This window comes from Sus scrofa, chromosome 7 (assembly GCF_000003025.6).
Source record: "Sus scrofa isolate TJ Tabasco breed Duroc chromosome 7, Sscrofa11.1, whole genome shotgun sequence".
NCBI classification, from domain to species: domain Eukaryota; kingdom Metazoa; phylum Chordata; class Mammalia; order Artiodactyla; family Suidae; genus Sus; species Sus scrofa.
In genome coordinates, this window is record NC_010449.5 from 80,248,974 (window position 1) to 80,272,785 (window position 23,812).

Here is a 23,812-nt window from a genome sequence, read left to right on the forward strand (position 1 = left end):
AGCAGAATTGTCCTTAATAGGCAAAATCTGGAAATAATCCAAAGTCCATCAGTAATAGAATGAATAAATTATGTATTCATGTGACAGAAGACAATACAGCAATGAAAATAAATGAACCACAGCTAGGCACCAAAAAAGACAGAGTGGGGGAGGATTCCACAATGTCAAATGAAATAAAAATGAAAACAAAACATATGAGTGTTTCATTTATTTAAAGTTTCAAAACAGGTAAAACTACAGTATTAGAAGTCAGGATAGGGAGTTCTCGTCGTGGCGCAGTGGTTAACAAATCCAACTAGGAAGGATGAGGTTGTGGGTTTGATCCCTGGCCTTGCTCAGTGGGTTAAGGATCTGGCGTTGCCATGAGCTGTGGTGTAGGTCGCAGACGAGGCTCGGATCCAGCGTTGCTATGGCTCTGGCGTAGGCTGGCAGCTACAGCTCCGATTCGACCCCTAGCCTGGGAACCTCCATCTGCCGTGGGAGCAGCCCAAGAAATGGCAAAAAGACCAAAAAAAAAAAAAAAAAAAAAAAAGTATAGTGGGGAGGGAAAAAGAGCTGGTGATTAGGACTGGGCGTAAGAGAGGATTTTGGCTGGAAGTGTTCTTTCTTGACTGGATAGTATGTACATGGATGTTTGATTTGTGAAAGTTTATTGAAATATGCATTTGGCTTTCACACATTACTTTGAGTGTGAAGATACTTGCTAAAAATTTGTTAAAAATTGTAAATAATTAAACAATGAGATGCCATGTTTTGCCCATCAAATTAGCAGTGACTTTAAATTTTAATACTCAGAGCTGGTGTGAAATAGATATGTACCATAACACATGAACCTTCATTTACTTCCAGTGGGAACACATTTAGCACCTTTTTGGGAAGCAGTTTGGTAGTGATTTTGAAATATTTAAAGATGCTGTTCCCTTTTGTTGTAGTTGTTCCCTCTTAGGTATTTGCCATAAGGGAAAAAAAATCTGAAATGTGAATGTTGATCTATGCATAAATATGTTAATCGCAGTATTTTCATAGTAGAAAATCAACGTTAGCAGAATAGGTAATGTAAATTATGGTGCAGTATTATTGAAGTCACTGAAATTTTTTATTCAGTAGTTTTTCATGACATAGGAAATTGCTTATAAGTTTTAAAAGACTACGGAAGTATAGGTGCAGTGTGATCTCATCTGTGTTTTTAAAAACACAGACTAAAATATGCAAGCATGTCAAATGTTAGCAGTTGTGAGTACATATTTCCTCCCTTCTTTTTTCTGTATTTTTCTAGACGTTTTCAGTTTTTCTGCAAAGAGCAGACATTTCAATAATTGGAGAGGGAAAGCTTTAAAGCTTATTTTCTGGTTCTACAGGTTATTTTTTCTTAATATAGGTTACTGGTGCTTTTTGATCAAATCTACCTACCTTCGCATTTATTGATATTCATGTCTAGCTCAGTTTTAATTCTCTAAAAATTATAAATAGAAATTGTTGGCCTGGGGATCTGGCATTGTCATTGCTGTGGCTTGGGTTTGACCCCTGGCCCAGGAACTTCCGCATGCCCCTGGGACAGCCAAAAAAAAGAAAAAAATGGATGAATGTCTGTTTTTAAGTCTGAAGTTATTTCTGGGTTAAATTTGCCCTCTCTGATTTCTCTCCCAGGTTTGGGGATGCTGTGAAAGGCAATCTGGTGGTGGGTACCTTATCTTGGCCATCCCCATGGGTGATTGTTATCGGCTCTTTCTTCTCCACGTGTGGGGCTGGACTTCAGAGTCTCACAGGTGCACCAAGGCTGCTACAGGCCATAGCCAAGGATAACATCATACCCTTTCTGAGGGTGAGTGACCCTTTCCTATGTCCTCTTCCTTTTATCTCAGGTTTTATGAGAAACAGTGCGATCTTCATCAGCTTAGGAATTACTGGATCATATAATATGAATATGTGGGTTTTTAGCATAAGACCCTCTAAATCCTTAGATGTAAAGATATGTAAAATCTGTCACAGTTATAATGCTATTTTCTTTCAGATATCCGAAACCATAGCATGGACTCAAACACTCCTCACATTCCTGTGCCTGATATTTCTCTCTATGTCCAGGTTTTTGGTCACAGCAAAGCCAACGGGGAACCTACCTGGGCTTTACTTCTAACTGCTGCCATTGCAGAGCTGGGGATTCTTATTGCCTCCCTGGATCTTGTGGCCCCGATTCTTTCCATGTAAGAACCAGTTCTTCTCTTCACTTATTCTTGCTTATGTGATGTGTAGCACATGTTGATTTCTATCAGGTATGTAACAGTAGTAGTAACAGAGTGAGCCTTCACTCTGTTAAGTGTAACTTCACCTAAATAATAAATATTCCTGAGATGTGTCATGTAAGGCTGCCTTTTATAAATCATCATAGTTTCTTTCTACCTATATAACTTCACAAGTTCTTCGCCTTTATTTCTGATTCATTATTAATTAGTTGTAGCTTTTACTACTACTGTGAGCTTTTATTCATTCAGCTGTGATTTATTGATGACTTAATACTTACCTGGCCCTGGTCATATGCTCAGAATAAGTATAAGATGAATAAGCCACAACCTCTAGGAACTGATGGTAGATAAAGAAACCAATGTTTTCTATATAGTGTGATGAGTACTGTGGTAAACACTGAGTGCCACACAAGCTCTAAAGGGAGACGTGAATTCCAGGCCCAGAATGTGTATGAAGGATTGGGAGACGAATAGTGCAGCTCATCCAGAGAAGGGAACTGTGGCTGTGATGGAGAGAAGGCGCATGTTGAGGAGTAGCAGAGTGGAGAAGTGCGGGGAGCCAGATCAGAAAGGATGTGGAACTTTCACCTCAGAGTAGTGGGTAATCCTCTGAGAACAAATGGTACTCTGTTTCAGAACGATCAATTCTGTATAAAAGATAGCTCATGAGGAGGCTAAAATTGAGCTGGAAATGCCAGATAGAAGCTTATTTAATCCAGCAAAGAAGAAATGAGAGCCTGAACTATGGTGATAGAAGTAGAGATGGAAAGGAGGGGTAAAAGTTTAGAGATTTGTGCATAGGAGGGTCCATAGTACTTGATAAGTGACTTTAGCACAAGGTTGAGTAGTGAAGAGGAAACCAGGATTATCTCACTAACGACTGGGTAGGGCTGGGTTGTCTCTTTCACTGAGAGAAAACTTTCATAGAGGTTGAGCAGGTTTGTGGGGAGGTTGTTTCTTTCCTTAATCTTAAAGGCTAATGGGCCAGGACAAAGGCTTTAAAACAGCAAAGATCTCTAGTATTTAATATAACCCTTGAATTATTTTAACAAAAATAATTATTCCTCTTTTTAAATTTTGTCAGGTTTTTTCTCATGTGTTACCTCTTTGTAAACTTGGCGTGTGCCTTGCAAACATTACTTCGAACACCCAACTGGAGGCCCCGGTTCCGCTACTATCACTGGTAAGTCTGCTTTTTTTTCTTCTTCTCCACTTGTAGAGAAAACCCATCATTGAACTAGAGAACTAGGAGATTCTGAGTTCTTGATACAGTTTTCTTTTCTTCATACTGTCTGTTTTTTGTTGTTTTATTTTCTTGTATTGGGTTGGTTTTTTTTTTTTTTTTTTTGCCACACCCTTGGTACATGGAAATTCCCAGGCAAGAAGTCAAACCCATGCCACAGCTGTAACCAGAGCCACAGCAATGACGATGCCAGATCCTTAACCCACTGAGCCACAAGAGAACTCTCATACTCTCTGACTTAACTTCTAACACTCACATGAATTTCCATCATGCTACTGTGTTTATTTGTTTTTGTTTTTTGGGGGGGTTTTGGCCTCACCTGTGGCATGGAGAAGTTCCCAGGCCAGTGATTGAACCCTAGCCACAGCAGTTAGAACACCAGATTCTTAACCTGCTCAGCCACCAGGGAACTCCTATGTTTTTTAAGATATAGTTTTATAGTAACTTATAATACCCACTTAAAAATACAGATCAAAACTATAAAGCAGTTCCCACTGTGGTGTAGTGGGTTCCTGCTGTGGTGTAGCAGCTGGGGTTGCTGTGGAGTGGAGGTGCAGGTTCAATCCCTGACCTAGCTCAGTGGGTTAAAAGATCTACATTGCTGCAGCACTGGTGTAGGTCGCAGCTGCAGCTTGGATTCAGTCCCTGTCCCAGGACCTTCCATATGCTGAGGGACAGCCAGAAAAAAGATAAACAAAACCGAAAAACCATGAGATAAAATTTCCAGGTTGCTGTGTTCTTCAGGTTAAAATAACCTACCCTTTACATATCTGAATGGCTATTTTCTTCTTAGCCAAGCACTGGGCTTCATCATTTTCCATCTTTATTCTCATCAGTTTTCATTCTTGGACTCTAATCAGTAGTTAAAGAGTGTGAGCTATGGAAGCAGATGACCATAAGTTCAAGTGTTACCTCCACTATTTACTGGCTTTGTAACTTTCAACAAAGCATTTAACCACATAAAATTTCATTTTATTCATTTGTAAAATGATGCTAATAGTATTATTTATCTCAGAGGGTTGTCTTAAGACAATCTAAAGTGCTTACCACAATGCCTGACATAGCAGAGCTCTTAATGAAATGTTCCTACAGATGCTGCTATTGTGTTCAAGTCTCTCAGTCCTGAAGGAGCCATCGCATTTTTAGCTACCATCCCCTTTCTTTCCATTTCTTGTCTGTCAGAGCTAGAAGTTCCTTAATATGTCTTGTATGTACCTGTTGCTACATTCCTCTTTGCTGACTTTTTCCTTGATCCATTTCTAGCTTCACTTGCCAGTGGTGGGTAGTGATGGCACAAATTTAGATCTTCAACTGATCTTAACACTTATAATCATCTTTCTAGTTTTAACTTTATTTTAGAGTTCATCGTGAATTTTTCTTGTTACTATTTTGGTTTTGTTATTTTTTTTTCTCTTTCTCTTTACACTCTGTATTTTCATTAGATCCTGATATTCTCCAGATTAACAACTGTTCTATTTGTTCTTTGAAATTTGTCATACAACTAAGTTCATTCTGTACACAAACTTCAGTAAATGTGGTTGTTTACTTAATTTATTTTATCAAAAGAAGTCTTCATTATTTTCTTCCAAGCTCCTTATGTAAAGTAAGGAAACTAATGGCAGATTTTTTTCGGTGGGTTCTGCAGTTATGCTAATATATGTTCATAAACTTTTTAGCAATATTCACATGAAGTACTTTATTTTTTATTTTTTTAGGGCCACACCTATGCCACATGGAAGTTCCCAGACTAGGAGTCGAATCAGAGCGGTAGCTGCCTGCCTACACCACAGCCATAGCAACACCAAATCCGAGCCATGTCTGAGACCTACACCACAGCTCATGGCAACGCTGGATCCTTAACCCACTGAGCGAGGCCAAGGATCGAACCTGCATCCTCATGGATACTAGTAGGATTTGTTTTCCACTGAGCCACAATGGGAACTCCTGAAATACTTTTCTTTTAAAGATAATAGAATTGTTAATAATTCTAACTACATGTCCTATCCCTGCTTTGCCATGTAAGTATTAATTTGTCCTTATAACTACAGTAGCATCATTTCATGCATATATTTTTCCAGCAATGGGAAACATCAGCACCAAGAATGGTTTGGGACTTAGTGCTGATCTGCTTATGTTGCCAGTCCATGATAAGACAACTATAAAAACTGAGAAAAAGCATCTAGAAACTTTTATAGAAATTCAACATTGTCATAGCATCCAAGCATATATTAGTTTCTATAGTAATTCAGTTTTATTGGATTTTACAGAAGTTATGTCTGCAATATATTGGAAACTTTTTTGGCCACTCCCATGGCATGCAGAAATTCCCAGGCCACATATCAAACCCAACCACAGCCATGACAAAACTGAGTCCTTAACTGCTAGGCCACCAGGGAATTCCTTCTATTGGAATTTTTTTAAATAATAATTTCTCACCAGTTTAAGAAGCACCTCTAGAATAGACTTCTTTTTTTAGCTGCTTAGAAAAAAATTTCTGTATTTTTTGTTGTTTTTAATTTCCTAGGGCCCTGTCTTTCATGGGAATGAGTATCTGCCTGGCTCTGATGTTCATTTCTTCCTGGTACTATGCCATCGTAGCCATGGTAATAGCTGGTATGATCTACAAGTACATTGAGTACCAAGGGTGAGTCTGTGGATACCACCTGGATCACTGCTAAAACTATTGAAACTAGCTAGTTTTGTTAGAGCCAGTCTGGTGAAAACTACATTAGGGATCCAGATACCTTCATTTATCCGTACCTAAATTTTGTACCCCTAGCTCTTAGCCATTGATCACAGTGGGAGCCTATTGAGAAAGTCTGAGTGGATTAATGAAAACATAACTGAAAGGATGTATTGAAATAATAATGATGAGCTTAAAGTATAATACAAATATAAGTATTCTTGCTTATCTCTTCAGGCAAGGAATTTTTGAAATTAAAAAGAAATTAGTCCTGAATAACTTTGTAACAACTAAGATTTACCAACAGCTTACAAAAATTAGGAATAAATAGCACTCCTATTTAGAAGATTACATTGAGTTTTGCTTTCTCTGCATTATTTTCAAGATAATTTATGTTTTGGATCTATAGTAATTTCCTAATCCAAATAGCTATTTTACATTACACGGCAGGACAAATGATCCTTGCAGCCTTTATTCTGAACTCTTGTGCAGTGTAGGGTGTTGATGAAGGGTAATGTTGATCTGCTTACAGTGGGTCATTGTGTTAGCGGAGGGCATCATACAAAAAAATTAATACAAGTTTTAATCTTCTACTTGTGTGTATGTTACTTTTAGGTAAAGGAACAGTAAACATTATTTTTGGGAATTGTACTTGCTGTACTTTGAATCTGTCTGTTCCTTTCTCCTCTTTCTCCCAGAGCTGAGAAAGAATGGGGTGATGGAATCCGTGGGCTGTCCCTCAGTGCAGCCCGGTTTGCTTTGCTTCGGCTGGAGGAAGGACCTCCACATACTAAAAACTGGAGGTAAAAACATGAACAGAGTTTAGTGATGTTTGATAGAGTTAACACACAGAAATGTGTGCTTCATTGATTACAGGATAAGAAAATCATAGGGCTCAAGTAATTCGTGTAATGAACTTATTTTGATCGATTCTAAATCCTTTTATTTGGAGTTCCTGTTGTGGCACAGCAGAAACGAATCTGACTAGTATCCATGAGGATTTGGGGTTCGATCCCTGGCCTTGGTCAGTGGGTTGGTGATCCGGCCATGCCATGAGCTATGGTGTAGGTCACAGACAAGGCTCGGATCCTGCTTTGCTGTGGCAAAGGCTGCCGGCTGTAGCTCTAATTCGACCCCCAGCCTGAGAACTTACATATGCCTCGAGTACAGCCCCCCCCCCCCAAAAAGGCAAATAAAGAAATCCTTTTATTCATGTAATATATGCTCTAGACCTCTACCTTTTTAATTCTTCCCTCAAGACTGATCAATTTGAGATAATACTGAGAAAATTCAAAATAACCGTACAATTGCATCATTCTAATCTCTTCCTTCTGTCAGATTACATTCTTTACACAGATCTCCTGAATAAAGGGTAGAATTGCTCTTCTGTCCCCAGACACAAAGTGTTTTCTCTCGCCACCCCTCCCCACACCCTTTCCACAGGCCTCAGTTGCTTGTATTGCTGAAACTAGATGAAGACCTCCACGTCAAGCATCCTCGCCTCCTCACCTTTGCTTCACAGCTTAAGGCTGGAAAGGGCCTCACTATTGTGGGCTCCGTCATTGTGGGGAACTTCCTAGAGAACTATGGTGAAGCTTTAGCTGCTGAGCAGGTAAGAGTCAAGACTTATTTACATAGTGGAATTTAGCTTATGGCTTTGTGTTGTTGAGTGGTAAGAGCTCAGATTTCTAAGTTGATCCCCTTCCTGAGTGATTTAGGAGGTTTCCTTCTTAGTGTTAATTTAAGAGTCATAGTCTCCCAAATAATAAGATGAACCTGAAGATAGTAATTTATTCTTTCTTCCCATTGAAACAGCATTTCTAGACTATGGTATTATCAAGGCTAAGCACTGTTTCCAAATAGGCTCTTGACATTGACTCAGGCCTGAGGGGAGTCATGTGAATAAATCATTCCCTCAACTATGGTGATGGTTCCTCTCAATCTCGTGACAGCAAGGAGCATAGAGCAAATTTTCCTCCTCTTAACTAATGACCAAGGTTCTTTGCTACTGCTGATGGGATAGTAAAGTTTTTCCTGAAGTAGGAAGTAGCTTTCACTCGAATATTTATTATAAGTCATAGAATTAACCCTGGGGAAATTTCAGTTACATTTCAAAAATTTTACTAGATTTCATTTTGGAATACTTTTAAACCCTAAAACTAGAAATGCTGAAGAACCATTATTCCAGAGTGATCCTACAAATAAGTAAAAAGCACAGAATCAGAAATCAAGTGAGCCTGATTAGCCTAGCTATACCACTGACTTAATCTGTGCCTTTGGGAAAATCATATCCATTTTCCACACCATTATTCCCTTCACCTTTCCACCAAGAGAGTGGAGTAAGAGTAAATGAAATATTATCTCCAAATTGGCTTGAATAAATAAAAGAACAGTAAAGCAAGTACTGGCATCATCAATAATCACTTTTTCTTTTTTTTTTTTTAGGGCCGCACCTGCGGTATATGGAAGTTCCCAGGCTAGGGATTGAATCAGAGCTGTAGCTGCTGGCCTATGCCACAGCCACAGCAACTCAGGATCAGAGCCACATCTTCGACCTACACCACAGCTCATGGCAACACCAGATCCTTAATCCACTGAGCAAGGCCAGGGATCAAACTAGTGTCCTCATGGTTGCCAGTCTGAGCTGTTAACTGCTGAGCCATGACGGGAACTTCACCTTTTTAATAACAAAAGGGATTTGGAAATAGGAGAAACAGAAAAGAAAACATACCTGAGAAAATTCTAAAGTGAAACTGACTCATCATATTGAATTTCTAGTAATATGAGTCAGTGCAAGAAACGGGGACTGAGGAAGGAAGGGAGATCATGTTCACATTCATCCTGGGCAATTAAGAAAGAATACTGAGGAGTTCCTGTCATGGCTCAGTGGTTAACGAATCCAACTAGGAATGATGAGGTTGCAGGTTTGATCCCTGGCCTTGCTCAATGGGTTAAGGATCTGGCGTTGCCATGATCATGGCGTTCCTAGCCTGGGAACCTCCATATGCTATGGGAGCGGCCCAAGAAATGGCAAAAAGACAAAAAAAAAAAAAAAGAAGAAGAAGAAAGAATACTGAATATTCATTTTATGAAGATTCCTGTTCACAATTTGTGTGGTATGTTAGAAAGAAAAGCAGAAAAAAGGGAAAGGAAGGGTCTGCATGTAGACAACCAGCTACATATGTCTAAGCACTTAGGAAGTAAAAAAGGCAAAGGATAATACTGTTTCATTGGGGAAATTGAACTTTTTGAATTTTTCTGTAGGAGATAAGCTCTTATACAGAGGTTGGAAAGAGGAGGGGAATATAATATGGAGAAGAACTAATAAGTTAAAAGGTCCAGGATGAAGTGATTCAGGGTTGAGGTTCTGTTTTTCAGACCATAAAGCATCTAATGGAGGCAGAGAAGGTGAAAGGATTCAGCCAGCTGGTGGTGGCTGCCAAGCTGAGAGAGGGCATCTCCCACCTCATCCAGTCCTGTGGCCTGGGGGGCATGAAGCACAACACAGTGGTCATGGGATGGCCAAATGGCTGGCGCCAGAGTGAAGATGCTCGAGCTTGGAAGACTTTCATTGGTACAAAACATTTCTCATACTGTCTTGGGGCCCAAATAGAGGATATGCCCTGACCCCACCCCCAGCCTCCTAAAGTAGAGGCTATGCCATTGCTGAAGCATAGTCTTATTAGGGCACCTAAGTAACTGCTGATAGTAGTAACCTGATTTATTCACCCCTGCCCCAGCCTTACCTTATGTTCGTCAGTTGTTTATCTTGTCAAGTCTTATGTTGGGAATTATCTCTGAAATTTCCGTATTTTCATGTGTGACCTCCCACGTGGACATTCCCAAAGGAAATGGAAGAATTGCTCTTCAGCATCAAAAATCTCCCAAATTCACGAATTGCCCCTTAGAAATGTTGTAATCGGAAGACACCTAGTAATGTGAATCATGGTTCTCAGTCTAATTCTGTTAGCTATTCAGATTTTTCATAATGATTTTTGTTACTTGATTTGGTATAACCTCCTATGTAAAGGGGACACTTTGCTCAAAGAACTGTAGAAGAGCATCACCCTTTTCTTTCCTGACATGGTAGGAAGCAAGGCAAGCCTAAGGATTCATCTCTGCTCATCCTTATCCTGTTTTTTCCCTAGGCACAGTGCGAGTGACAACTGCTGCCCATCTGGCCCTGCTGGTGGCGAAAAACATCTCCTTTTTTCCCAGCAACGTGGAGCAGTTCTCTGAGGGCAACATTGACGTGTGGTGGATTGTTCATGATGGGGGGATGCTCATGCTATTACCGTTCCTACTGAAGCAGCACAAGGTCATTTGGCACCTTTTCTCCCTTAACTTCGGCCCTGGCTCACTAGAAGATCCTTTTTTATTCCATAGCAGGAGAGTTGGGTATTACTCTTGGTTCTCCCATGATCCCAGTTTCACCTTTATGAGAAACAGGTTTCTTTGTAGTTGGTACCTACCTATCTCTAAGGGAAATTCAGCAAAATAATACAGCTCCATATAAGCCCTTGGAAAAAACATTAACAAGTGAACATGTCCTTGGGTCGGGGGAACACCAAAATCACTTAAATACTGGAAACCTGAGAGGGTCTGTATCTTACAGAAGTTTAAAGTATGTAAATGCTATAGTTTGCACGGTGTCGTCAGTGTGCTGTCTGAACACAGCACCTTCTTAATGTATCATGCGCCATCTTTTCCTTTTTGCCAGTTGTTTTACTGTTTATGAAATAAGAATTCCTTTAAAGTGTATTAAAGGTGTTTCCTAGTCAAGCTTTTGACCTAGTATAATAATACAGCAAGTAAGAATTTAGGAACAGGAGTTGCCGTCATGGCGCAGTGGAAACGAATCCGACTAGGAACCATGAGGTTGCGGGTTCAATCCTTGGCCTTACTCAGTGGGTTGGGGATCCGGCGTTGCTGTGAGCTGTGATGTAGGTCGCAGATGTAGCTCGGATCCCAAGTTGCTGTGGCTGTGGCATGGGCCGATGGCTATAGCTCTGATTCGACCCCTAGCCTGGGAACCTTCATATGCTGCAAGTGCAGCCCTAAAAACCAAAAAAAAAAAAAAAAAAAAAAAAAAAAGAATTTAGGAACAAATACCCTAATACTATATAAGTTTGTACAAGGTAAAAATGCCGTTTGTTTTAAGGAATAATTCCTTTTTTGCCTTCTTGTATTTAATTTCCCTGTACATACGGTGCCTTCTCAGGTGTGGCGAAAATGCAGCATACGGATCTTCACAGTAGCCCAACTAGAAGACAACAGTATTCAGATGAAGAAGGACCTGGCCACCTTCCTCTATCACCTTCGCATTGAGGCAGAGGTGGAAGTGGTAGAGATGGTGAGAGAGCTGAGTTTAAGATCAGAGAGATTACCCTTCCCCTGTCCCACCCTGTCCTTCTAGAACCTCTTCAGGTTTGGGAGTCTCTTCAACTACAAATGTGGATTATTCCCTTCGTTCCAACAAAACTCTAATATATTAATATAGATAAGTGCAATGTGTATGTGATATGGATTTGGTGCTGTTTTTTAATTTTGCTGTCTTGTTGGTTACATAGCACTTAATTTTCTGCCAGATTCGTGTCTGCTTGATAAAGTTTTATTAAGTTTAAATTCATGTATTCTTCGTAAAACCACACATAGCTTTTTTTTTTTTTTAATAATCTGGCAGTATTAAACAAAACAAAAAGACTAGAGTTTATGTTTCAGAGTAACACATATGTAATAGATTGTGGAAAAGACTCCAGGCTTCTGGATTCAATCTACAGTATTGTATTTATGTAGTTCAGTGACTGAACAAAAACTGAAACCGAGGTTAATGTTGTGATACTTTCTCTGGTTTAGTTTAGTGAATGAAAATGAAAATGTATGGTTCTTTCTCCTTTGTGCTTATTGCCCACCCTGCGTGATAATCTGCGGCAGCATGACAGTGACATATCAGCTTATACTTATGAGCGCACCTTGATGATGGAGCAGAGGTCCCAGATGCTCCGGCACATGCGACTGTCCAAGACAGAGCGGGATAGAGAGGTGAGACTTTGCTGCATCAATCTAACGCTGACCCTGTGAAGTCTGTCACTGAAAGGGATGATGGTATGTTCTCAAAGCGAGACAGATTCTTCCTTATTAGTTCTTCTACTATAACCACATTTCACAATAATTAAAGATGAAGCATGAGAGAAAATTGGTTATAGAGTCATAGCTGTGTTGGGCCTTCCTCAGGCACAGCTGGTGAAAGATCGGAACTCGATGCTACGATTGACCAGCATTGGCTCTGATGAGGACGATGAGACAGAAACCTATCAGGAGAAGGTGCACATGACTTGGACGAAAGACAAGTACATGGCATCCCGGGGGCAGAAGGCCAAGTCAATGGAAGGATTCCAGGACCTGCTTAACATGCGTCCGTAAGTTCTCCAGTTCACAAGCTTATCACTTACATAGTTAGTGCCACAGACATGACTTTGCCTGGGTACACAGAATCTGTTCATGTCACCCCTGATCCACCCATCTTTTTCTTGTTTGCCTGTTCATATCAACTGCCAGTTAGCATGTACACAAGCTGACCATCCTGTCCATACCTGTTTTCCTGGTATGAAACAAGGAAATATAGAATGAGAAAACACACAATATCAATATTATAAGGCAATCATTTGCTCATTACATTATTCATAAAGCAAGAAAAGCTCTGTATTTCATGTTTTTAAAAAACTGATGATATGCCTAGGGTTTTTTTGGTTGTGTTCTTTGTTTGTGTTTTCTTTTTTTTCCTTTACCACCTGTTTTTTCCCCCCTCATACTCCCCTTCCAGAGACCAGTCCAACGTGAGGCGGATGCATACAGCTGTGAAGCTCAATGAGGTTATAGTTAACAAGTCTCACGAAGCAAAGCTGGTGTTGTTGAATATGCCCGGGCCACCCCGAAACCCTGAGGGTGATGAAAACTGTATCCTTTCCAAGAGCAGTAGGAACTACCAGTAGGGAAAATCTTAGCCTGTGTCTTAGATGAGACACAAGTAACTGTAAAAGTCATTGTCTGTGACTTCCTCTCTCGCTGAGGGAGAACTGTTAAAAGTCTCAGACAAGGATTCTTACTAAGTAGTGTGATTACTCTCCTTTGGGGGTGTTGGGTGTTAATATGTTCTCTCTGAACCCTAAAGAGACCTTTTAGGTGGTATGGGGATGGAACACCCACATCCTTTCTCCTTTCCAGGCTCTGCCCACTTTTCAAAGCCTCTTTTGGATGGAGTTAGGGGAAAGCAGCTGAAATGGAACCTCCTCTAACTGAGGGGAAAAGATAAGGGTTCTTCCTCATACCCTAAATTCCAGCATTGTTTTTAGGGAAACTCCTCAGCACTGCAGTGGCATAAAAACTGGTCCCTTCCCACCAGTGCCATTAAGGAAGAGGATAAAGAAAAAGAAAAAAAGAGGGGAGTTCCCATCATGGCTCAGTGGTTAATGAATCCAACTAGGAACCATGAGGTTGCAGGTTCAATCCCTGGCCTTGCTCAGTGGGTTAAGGATCCAGTGTTGCCGTGAGCTGTGGTGTAGGTTGCAGACACGGCTCAGATCCTGTGTTGCTGTGGCTGTGGTATAGGCCGGCGCTACAACTCCAATTAGACCCCTAGCCTGGGAACCTCCATATGTCATGGGAGCGGCCCTAGAAAAGCCACAAAGCCAAAAAAAAAAAAAAAAAAAGAAAAGAAAGAAAGAGAACAAACTGGCTGAAAAATCTTAACTTGAGCAGCTTTGCTTGGAAATTATTTGAATTCTTTCCAGGAACCTTACAGGGTTCCCTGTTGTGGGTTTTTCTTCTTTTTGGCTTACTTGCTATGTAGTAATAACATTACTTGTGGGTTCCCCCCATTTTTAAATAACATTTAGGAAAAAAATCTAACAAATGGGAGTCTTATTTATGCAAAGAGACTAGATCCCTAGATTACTTCATAGAATTAAATTGAATCCAGGGTTCAGACTTCTCCACCTCTGAGTATATATAATTAAACATGTTGAGCTATGTAGTCAGATAAACAGATTTTCATGATGCCAGGTTGTAAAGTGTGCTCTTCTTCTGCCTGTTTGTCTCCTTGACAAACTCTGAAGACATGGAGTTCCTAGAAGTGCTTACCGAGGGACTAGAGCGAGTCCTTCTTGTCCGAGGTGGTGGCAGTGAAGTGATCACCATTTATTCATAACCTACTCCTGAATGACTCTGCTTGGCCTCACCTTTCCAGAAAGGCTTCCATCCTCCACGGAAGTGCCAGCTCTTTCCTGCCAGTCGCATCAACTAGAGACCTATGTTCTGTATACATCATGCTGAACTCTTAATGAGCTGAGCCTGAAGTACTTGTGCAGAAAAGTACTAGATCTGCTCTTTGCTACCATGACCTGCTGTCCTTAAAGCAGATATTCCCTCAACATCAGAGCAATTCTCAGTTCCTAAAAGCCATTCCTGTACCAGTTGAAGGCAAGTTAGAGTTAGCCTACTAACCCAGTAAAGTGAATTGGCAAATGGGATGCTAGAAATTTAACTGAAGACAAAGGCAAGTACACATCTAACATTAAAGATGAATCTCAGAAGTCAAGATTCAGTGATAATACCATGGGGTTAAGACAGAGACACAGCCTTGTATTTTAAAGAATTCTTGGCCAAATACATGGAGATCTAACATCTTGAGATAATGATGGCGAGCCAAGATGAAAAATTTCATTAGTGCATCCATGGCTCTTCAGGACTCTAATTTTGTATTAGGGTACTAATATAGAAAAACTGAAACGTGAAACTGCAGCCTCTACTTCCTCCAAAACAAGATTACCCCCAAAATATGTTTATGTACTTATACTGTGTTGTGTATTTCAGCTATTGGTTTCTCAGAATCCATTCTGTGGTTATGATTGTAGTGCAGGCACTGTTACCAAGGAAATTGTTTTTTAAAAGGTGGAGTAAAAATTATTTCTTTAAGGTTCTTTTTAAATGGCCAAACTAAGGGAGCTCCAAAAGATAGCTATCAAGATTTACATAAAATACAGTCTGTGGTTACCTTTTGACATGGGTAGAATATACAGGCTTAACAGAAATATAGAAGAAATATAGATGATGATGCATATTGACCAATATATTCTCCTTTCCTTCTCCCTTTTATGCCCTCTGGGTTACAGGCACAAATCAAAATCACAGGAACAAACACTAGGAAGACTGGCTAAAATCCTTCCCTGAAACCTTTGAACTATCCTTCAAAGGGGGAATCCAGCGGTGGAATTCAGAGTTTAGAGCCATACTCTTCCTTAGTGCCAAAGTACTGGGCTGCTGCTACTCTTCCTACCTACTTCACTAAAGTGGCATACAGTAGGCATTGGCCTAATTCAAGAAATTTTTTTCATTAAGAAACCTGTGGATTCATTCCCAAGCCATAGTGAAGACTTGAGGCATGGACCTCAGTGCTTAAAATATGAGCATTTTTTTCCTTTCAATTTTATTTGACTGCAGAAATTTGGATCTTAAGAGATTTTCCAAGCCAGCAGTCTTATGCTATGTTTTGTTTTCATAAAGCTCTAAATGTGTCAAGGAAATGCTTGTGCAAGCTTAGCTTTTTATTTGGTAACTTAATGATCACAAAACACCTGGCATTCAAGCATAGGGAAACTACCCTGTGTGACTGAATGGTAGTTTCATATATGTGAAATTTTCATTTCACAGGATAGGATATTTAGAGAAACTATCTTACCTATCTATCTTCAAGACTGCTTTTGTATTTCATTTTATTAGTGATAAATAGTGCTGTTCTTTGATTACCAACAGGATATGGAGCAAGCTGTCCTGCTTCATAGCCTGCAGACTATTCATCTGATCCTTATGGACAGAAGAGAAGAACCCTTCCACATGGCTTAAGAAATTGAGTCGTTTTGATTTTACTCCCTTTGCTCTTCTTTCAACATCCAGGCCCAGTCAGGTAGCAAAACAGTCAAGATCTTCTAAGTTTTTTTTCTGCTGCTTCCTGCAGAGGGTAGAAGCATTGTTTACAACTCACCGCAACACTCCATTGCTTAGTTTGAGTCCCACAGTAGTGGAACAGTTCCCCCCAAAGCCCATGCTATTGAAGACCCCCATGCTGTAAAGGTCAGCCTACCCAGGAATTAATTTACTTTTACACACACCCTCTGGCCAAAGCAAGATAGATAGATATAGATATGTATTTTTTTTCCCATATAGAAAAAAACGGGCAGAAAATAAGCTTAGTTTTAGAAGAGCTTTTTGTGGCTGAAGCTCTTTAAGAATCCTTTAAAGGGATAAGGGAATTAGTGGCTACTAATATAGCCCCTACTTCAGCCCCTAAAACACAATCACTGTTACATGGGGAAGTGGTTATTAGGCCAGATATATACTCATCTCTGTCTAGGGCATTTCATGTCTATGTGTTGCTTATGTTGTTTGTCTGCAGAATGTCTTGTCTCTTGTAATCACTGCAAGTAAAGCAATACCGAAAACGTGATGAGAATGCACCTTAGGGGAAGGGGCTTTTGTTTCAAGAAGGAAGAGAAAGACCTCCTCCTGCCTTTTGAATGAGATCCAGCTTTTGAGTCTCAGCTATGACTTTACCAGGGCAGGTTATGACAATATTCATTCTCCAGCTGCTGGCCCTCTGCCTTTTATAGCTATCTTAAAAGCTTAAGTTTGAATTGCAGCATCTGTTTGACAGGTGCCAGGTTCCTCTTGGCAGGGGAAAGATCACTATTTTATATCTTCCATTGCCTCAGAATCCTGTGACCCCAATGATTCCGCCAATCCTCATTCCCCCAAATGTGTTAAAAATCCATTTTTTGTGCATATTAAAGTAGCAATTACACGGTAATGTGCTCTATTTGTCAGATTTATTTTTCTTTTCATCATGTATAATCTGAATCCAGCATTAGTTTCTCACATCTTCCACAAGTATCTCCAATAGAATTTTTACATCCCAGCTTGTGTTAAATAGAAGTGAAATATTGAGGAGGATAGATTTAAAGGAAACTTGCGCAACTTTTTAAAAAAGCATTGTTCTCAACCATTTAATTTATTAAAAGGAGACGCTGCTGTGGTTCTTGATTTGGCAGCAACCATTCTTTTGTTTACATAGTTATGGGTTTATTTGTTGTTTTGCTCTATACTGGAAACATAAATAAAGTTTTCTACATTATTTTCAGTCAAGGTTGTGGTATAGTTTCTTTGTATTTGTACTGATATGTACACATTGTCTTTCTAGGCTTTGTCTCCTCACCAGAGAGAAAAGACAACTTTGGGTTCTTTTCAGCAAGTGATAATGTTAAGGGTTAGTATGCTGAGGAGGAGCCACTGGGCATAAAGAAGGTTGTAAATGAGATCCAAATACATAGCACCACATGCTGTTTTCTCAGGTTCACAAAAGCAGTCCTCCACCACTGAACTCCATCCTCTGAAACAAGAAAAAGTGCACAGGTGAGTGGTGAATGAGTGTTGAAATAACTTCCTGAATTAAGTATTTAATACTTTATCACAAGCTCTATTTGCTTTATCCTCAAAAAATAACAACTTTCAAACTCCTAATGGATCTTATTTCTTAAGAAATGAACTTTAACACCAACTCTTGATTCCCCACCAAGTGCGTCAGCTATTTATTTACTGCACACCTGTCCCAAATTTAATTTCCCCTTTGGCTTACCTCAGGGGGCTCAATGAAGGCTAACCAATCTGATGCATGTGTAGGCAACAGTCCCATTGACTGGCACTTATACACAGCCAATGCCAGACCCATAAGGTTCCCAATGAGGTACACCAAACCCTGAAGAAACTTCTGGCTTGAACTTTCTAGCATCTTGAAAGCTGTTGGGGTAATAGAAAGTGTCAAAAACCAAAACAACTTATTTCCCCCCAACATGAATCAGGCCATATATTAAAATAATATAAATAATACAGACAGTCCCATAGTAACATGGCAAATAGAAACATTAAAGGTGAACAAAAACCACGGAGAGCATCATTTTCCCCTCCATGCCACCACCACCCTGCACACACTTCCACTGCAACTAGCCAATAGGGAGCTGTGCCAAAGATGTCCAGGATGGGTTTACCCAAGAATCTGCCTTTGATTCTTTTTTTTTTTTTCTTCCGTTTTTCAGCCACACTTACAGCATATGGAAGTTCCCAGGCCAGGGATCAAATCCAAGCCCCAGCTGCGACCTATACCAGAGCTGCAGCAACACCGGATCCTTAACCCACTGCACCGGGCTGGGGATTGAACCAGCAACGCCACAGAGATAAGCTAGATCATATACCCACTGCACCACAGCAGGAACTCCTTGCCTTTAATTCATAAAGCTTAGAGGAAGGGTTATTATTTTAAGAGTACTTACTGGCTGAAATGGCCATAAGTGCCTGAATAGGTCGCCAAGCCATCATACACACCATCATAGTAGGGAAGATGGAGATGGTATTGCCTGCCATGTACATGATGAAGAGGTTCATGGGAATCTGTTTGAGGGGACCCAGGGCGATGTCCCAGCAGCGCTAAAACAAACAATTTTAACCTCTGATCATTATTTCCACATCTATCATATCACTAACGTTACAGGTAAACAATTCCTAAGTCTGTGCTTCTGACTGAGCTGCCTCAGTTCTACTACCTCTGCCCTTCTCCCACATTGCCACAGGAAGCTCACTCTTCCACTAAAGATAAGGTGTCCTCACATTTTGTTCTTCCCTCTAGGTTTCCCCAGATGTTATTTTCCCCCATGACTTTAGCCAAAGAAAAGATTCCCTGCTTTGGGGTTTTTGTTTGTCTGTTTTTTGCTTTTTAGGGCTACACCTTCGGCATATGGAAGTTCCCAGGCTAGGGGTCAAATGAGAGCTGTAGCTGCACAGCCACAACAATGTGGGATCCGTGCCTTGTCTGCGACCTACACCACAGCTTAGGGCAATGCAGGATCCTTAACCCACTGAGCAAGACCAGAGATAAAACCTGAAACCTCATGGATGCTAGTGGTGTTTGTTACCACTGAGCCACAATGAGAACTCTACAAAAGTGGAAATTTGAATAGTTTTGTAACTTTAAGAAACTCTGTAATTAAGCCAAGATGGTGTCCCCTGGCAAATTCTAAATATTTGAGGGAAAAATAAAGCCAAACTTACTCTTTCAAATAATAAAAAAAATTAACCCATTACCATATATGGGACCTCATAAATACCAAAACCTGACAAAGACATTATGAGAAAAGTCTACAGACCAATATCACTCATGAACCTAAAAGAAAAACCCTGAACAAAATAGCAACAAAGTAAATCTAGCTATATAAAAAGAATAATATATCACTGAGTTTATTCACATAAAAGAATAAATGGCCATATCTGTAAATAGTTTCCTAATGTGTTATTTACACAGATCATTTATCTGGGAGTTTAAATATCAAATCCATATAACAACTGTTCTAAAATAAATATTTTATAATAACCTACCTTTAAAACCAGGCCATTTTCTTCTTTTTTTTTCTTTTTAGATCCATAGGTGCGGCATATGAAAGTTCCTAGGCTAGGGGTTGAATTGGAGCTACAGCTATCAGTTTATGCCCCAGCCATAGCAATGCAGGATCCAAGCCACATGTGTTACCTATACCGTAGCAACAACGGATCCTTAACCCACTGGAAGGGGCCAGGGATTGAACCCACATCCTCATGGATATTAGTCGGGTTTGTTACCATGGAGCCACATTGGGAACCCCCCAAATCAAGCCATTTTAATAATACCTTACTATCATGTATTATTTACATTATACTTTGATGTACCAAGATGAAAAATGATAGGAAATTCAAGAAAATCACTGACATAACTCTGTCCTTTCATGTTGTGAAAAATCACTACATTTCATGAAACAAAGATTATTTAATATTGAGCAATATTAAGCCTGAGAGAAAAGGAAGTGCCAGGCACAGTTCTAGGGACTTGGAAGACAAAATTTTGCTCTCGTGGAAGTTACAAAGTGGGGGGAAAAAAAAAAAAAAAGGTAATAAGTAACCTATATCACATATATGAATGACAGGAGAAACACAAAGTAAGAAAATAAGATCGAGAATGCCATGAGAGTAGAATTCACTGAGAAGGTAACATCTGAGTTGAGACAGCAAGTCATACTGGTATCTGGAGGAAGAGTATTCCAGGGAAGGTGAAGAACAAGTACAAAAAGCCTGGAATAGAAGCTCACCTGGCATATTTAAGAATCAGCAAGGAGGCCATTCTGACTAGAGGCGTGAACAACAGGTAAAGTAGTAGGTGATGAAGTCGCTTAGCTCAAGAGATGGCAGATTAAAGCAGTAAGAAGTAAGATTTCTAATCTATTTTAAAGGTAAAACAAACAGACTAACCTGACAAATTGGTTGTGTGGTATCGGGGAACTAAAATAGAAAAGACGACTTCAACTAGAAGTTCCCGTCCTGTCTCAGAGGTTAACGGATCCGACTAGGAATCATGAGGTTGCGAGTTCGATCCCTGGCCTCGCTCAGTGGGTTAAGGATCCCACGTTGCACGTGGCTCGGATCTGGCGTTGCTGTGGGTGGGTCGGCGGCTTCAGCTCTGGTTAGACCCCCTAGCCTGGGAATCTCCATATGCCGCGGAAGCGGGCCTAGGAAAAGGCAAAAAAAAAAAAAAAAAAGACTTCAACTGGAACACATAACCAATTCATTATCAACCTATTATATGTTTTTTAATTTTTCCAGTTATTGAGCACTTTTGAGGCTGATACGTCAACCAATATAACACCAACCTCCAGCAGTTTAGCTACCAGATATTCTGGCTAGCCATCTGCAGTAAGATATTAATATGCTGCCTGGGAAGGGAGGTGGGTGTGTACGTCAGGACTGGCCCAAGGACTATGATGACATCTATACCTCTGTACCTTCTCCACTAGGATCCGGTCTGTCTCTTGCACGCTGGTATCAGGCACTTGCTTGTCCAAGTAACCAACGGGGTACAGCGAGTCTCCCTGGCCACCGCCCCGGTCACTTCGGCCCCTGGAGACCAAAATAAAAAAATTAAGGCCACAGCCTCGTACACTTCATACCCCACATTCATTTCCTGTTCTAATCTCAGGAATAAATATTCTCAGATGTATCCACCCAGATTACACCAAGCCCTCTTGTGGGCTCCTCAGAACCTTCATCTATTGGGAAGAATGACAAAAGCATGCTTCGGACACAGAAACCTCCACGGCAGAGAAGCCGCGACCTCCCCAAGAATTATCTTTGCGCCATCCATCAGAGTTGTGCCCGGGGGCTCAGGTCCTGTTCTGGGGTGAAGGCTCTGATGTCGAGCTTTGCCCAGGCTCCTCACCTGCTGCCTCCTCCAGGACCGCTCAGCTCAATCGCCCACTTGAAGCGCCGGCCTCGGTTAGCCACCAAGCTCCCCTGGGCCGTCATAACAGCGGTCGCCTACCAAAGCTGCAAAGCTTCCAACTCTGAAACCGAGCCGGGGCTCAGGCCCACTGCGTCTGCGGCTGCTAGGGCCCGCTTTTGCACCACTTCCGGCGCGTACGTATATACGTCATTTCCTCCACGGAATTTGTCCGGGCCGATCGTAGAGAGCGCTTGGAGCGCAGAGATGCGAGGAGGAAAATGGGCAGATACTAAAGCTTTCTAATGTGCCTTCCTACCTTTCTGAAGAGCTCTACTAGGTGTCCCCTGACCTCTGAGGTGCGCTTTATGGGTTAGAGGGAAAGTCCACACTGACTGCCTTAAGGGTGGAATCCAAGAAAACCTATGGAGCGCCCGCCTGCTCCCGGGATCACGAAGATTCAAATCTCTGTTTAAATCCTGGTTTTCCCACTGATTGTTTGACCCTGAGCCAGTTATTTAGTGGCTTCTGTGTGTTGAATGTCCTGGACCTTTGTGTTTATTATTTCATTTAATTATCTTAGTAACCTTGCGAGGTAGATCGTTTTATCCCTGTTTTGCACAAAACCTAGGAGGCAGTGTAGGCACATGTTAAGGCTCTTGGGTTCCAGATTATGGTGGTCTCTTTTACTGTTTTTCCCCCTTTTATAACCAATGTTGCGGCGAACTTCCTTGTACATCTTTTCTTATTTCCTTAAATTCCTAGATGGGTAAATTGCTGGATCAAAGATTATGCATGTTTTTTGTTTTTGTTTTCTTTTCTGGCCGCTCTTTGTCAAGCAGAACTTTTTATTAGAGTAGATAGCTTGTGCACAGAGAGAAGGTGGGGGGAAAAAAGTGCCAGCTCCCTGAGTAGAAGGGGCAAGATGCATTTATGAACAAAAGGGAGGGATTGTCTCATGATCACTGATAATTTCCAGAAATCATCAAACTTTTTTTAAGCTTTTTATGAAATTTTTAAAAATTTTTCTTATTTAATTTATTTATCATCAAACTTCTTTGATCAGCAGGTTATCAGCAGGAATAGACTGCTTCTGTGAGGGGGAAAAATGCATGAGAATTTTCTGCAGGAAAGCACCAGAGTAGATACGGTTTAAATTTATAGTTGAGCTTCTCCTCTTATGGCAACTGGTTATGCTAGATAAACTAGTATCTAGTCACTAGGTGTAGAGATAAAGTTAATTTTTTTTTTCCTTAGTGCCACACATGCAGCAAATGGAAGTTCCCAGGCTAGGGGTTGAATCGGAGCTGTAAATGTCTGAGTACACCACAGCTACAGCAACGAAGGATCCAAGCTCCGTCTGCAACCTACACCCCAGCTCACTGGGCAAGGCCAGGGATCGAACCCCAATCCTCAAGGGTCCTAGTCAGGTTCGTTAACTGCTGAGCCACAAAGGGAACTCCCATAAAGTTAATTTTTTATACCAGCAAGCCTGGTATTTGTCTCTGGGACTCAGACCTGTATGCCCAAGGCCATTCCCTGGTCCTTTTACAGAATAGCTGTGCTTTTATCTTCCTGTCTCATAACACATTGCATTGTTTGTTGACAGACCCTGAGCACTTAATCTTTACACACACACATGCACTTCTACCCCAAATTGCTTGAGGGTAGAAGCTGCATATTAATTTTCTTTGATTCTACAACCTATCGCCTTGTACATATAAAGTACTGAACAAATGTTTAGTGAATGTGAGTAAATTAATTGAAAGTAAATATAATACAAAACTGGATATACTATCATTAATTACATTTATGTAAAATAAAATGTGAAAACCAGAAGGGAATGCATTAAAAATGTTATATATTGTGGAGTTCCTGCTGTGGCACGATGGGATCTATGGTGTTTTGTGAGTGCTTGGATGCAGGTTCAATCCCCGGTCTGGCACAATGGGTTTAGGATCCGGCATTGCAGCTGCTGCAGCTAAGGTCACAGCTATTGTTCTGATCTAATCCCTAGCTGGGAACTCCATATGCTGCAGGGTGGCCAAAAAGGAAAAAAAAAAAGTTATGTATCTTAATCTGGGTGATGATTTCCATGCAGTTTTGTCTGGTTTCCAAGCTATTCTTGTTATGCTACTTTAATAAATTTTAAAGGAAGTCTTTAAAAAGAACATTGCCAGTCATTCAAATTATATATTCCTTCCCTTTTAAAATACTCCCCTATTTGACGTAAATTTAAATTTTATTGGAGTATAGTTGACTTACAAAGTTGTGTTAGTTTCAGGTATGCGACAAAGTCACTT

At 40.6% G+C, this 23,812-nt stretch overlaps 2 protein-coding genes across 6 annotated transcripts in view; one reads left to right on the top strand and one right to left on the bottom strand.

Annotated features, from left to right (window-relative positions):
• SLC12A6 (solute carrier family 12 member 6) overlaps nt 1-17,362 on the top strand; it is a 101,548-nt gene extending 84,186 nt beyond the window's left edge. For 4 of the 5 annotated variants that reach the window (XM_021099329.1, XM_021099331.1, XM_021099333.1 and 1 more), the window contains 13 exons: nt 1,648-1,822; nt 2,083-2,201; nt 3,325-3,423; nt 6,008-6,127; nt 6,865-6,969; nt 7,610-7,778; nt 9,545-9,740; nt 10,315-10,484; nt 11,388-11,519; nt 12,101-12,208; nt 12,401-12,585; nt 12,990-13,123; nt 14,281-17,357. In XM_021099329.1, coding sequence (XP_020954988.1) covers nt 1,648-1,822; nt 2,083-2,201; nt 3,325-3,423; nt 6,008-6,127; nt 6,865-6,969; nt 7,610-7,778; nt 9,545-9,740; nt 10,315-10,484; nt 11,388-11,519; nt 12,101-12,208; nt 12,401-12,585; nt 12,990-13,123; nt 14,281-14,372 — 1,804 coding nt within the window. In that variant the 3' untranslated portion in view covers nt 14,373-17,357. Of the gene's footprint in view, nt 1-1,647; nt 1,823-2,082; nt 2,202-3,324; nt 3,424-6,007; nt 6,128-6,864; nt 6,970-7,609; nt 7,779-9,544; nt 9,741-10,314; nt 10,485-11,387; nt 11,520-12,100; nt 12,209-12,400; nt 12,586-12,989; nt 13,124-14,280 lie in introns of all 5 variants that reach the window. The other variant, XM_021099330.1, reaches the window with a different exon arrangement.
• On the bottom strand, nt 17,028-21,718 carry EMC4 (ER membrane protein complex subunit 4). The gene is made up of 5 exons (NM_001243441.1): nt 21,510-21,718; nt 21,076-21,190; nt 18,544-18,697; nt 17,853-18,013; nt 17,028-17,606 (listed from the first exon to the last, which is right to left on the bottom strand). Exons 1-5 carry the CDS (start codon nt 21,593-21,595, stop codon nt 17,571-17,573), a joined length of 552 nt encoding a protein of 183 aa, NP_001230370.1. The 5' UTR covers nt 21,596-21,718; the 3' UTR covers nt 17,028-17,570.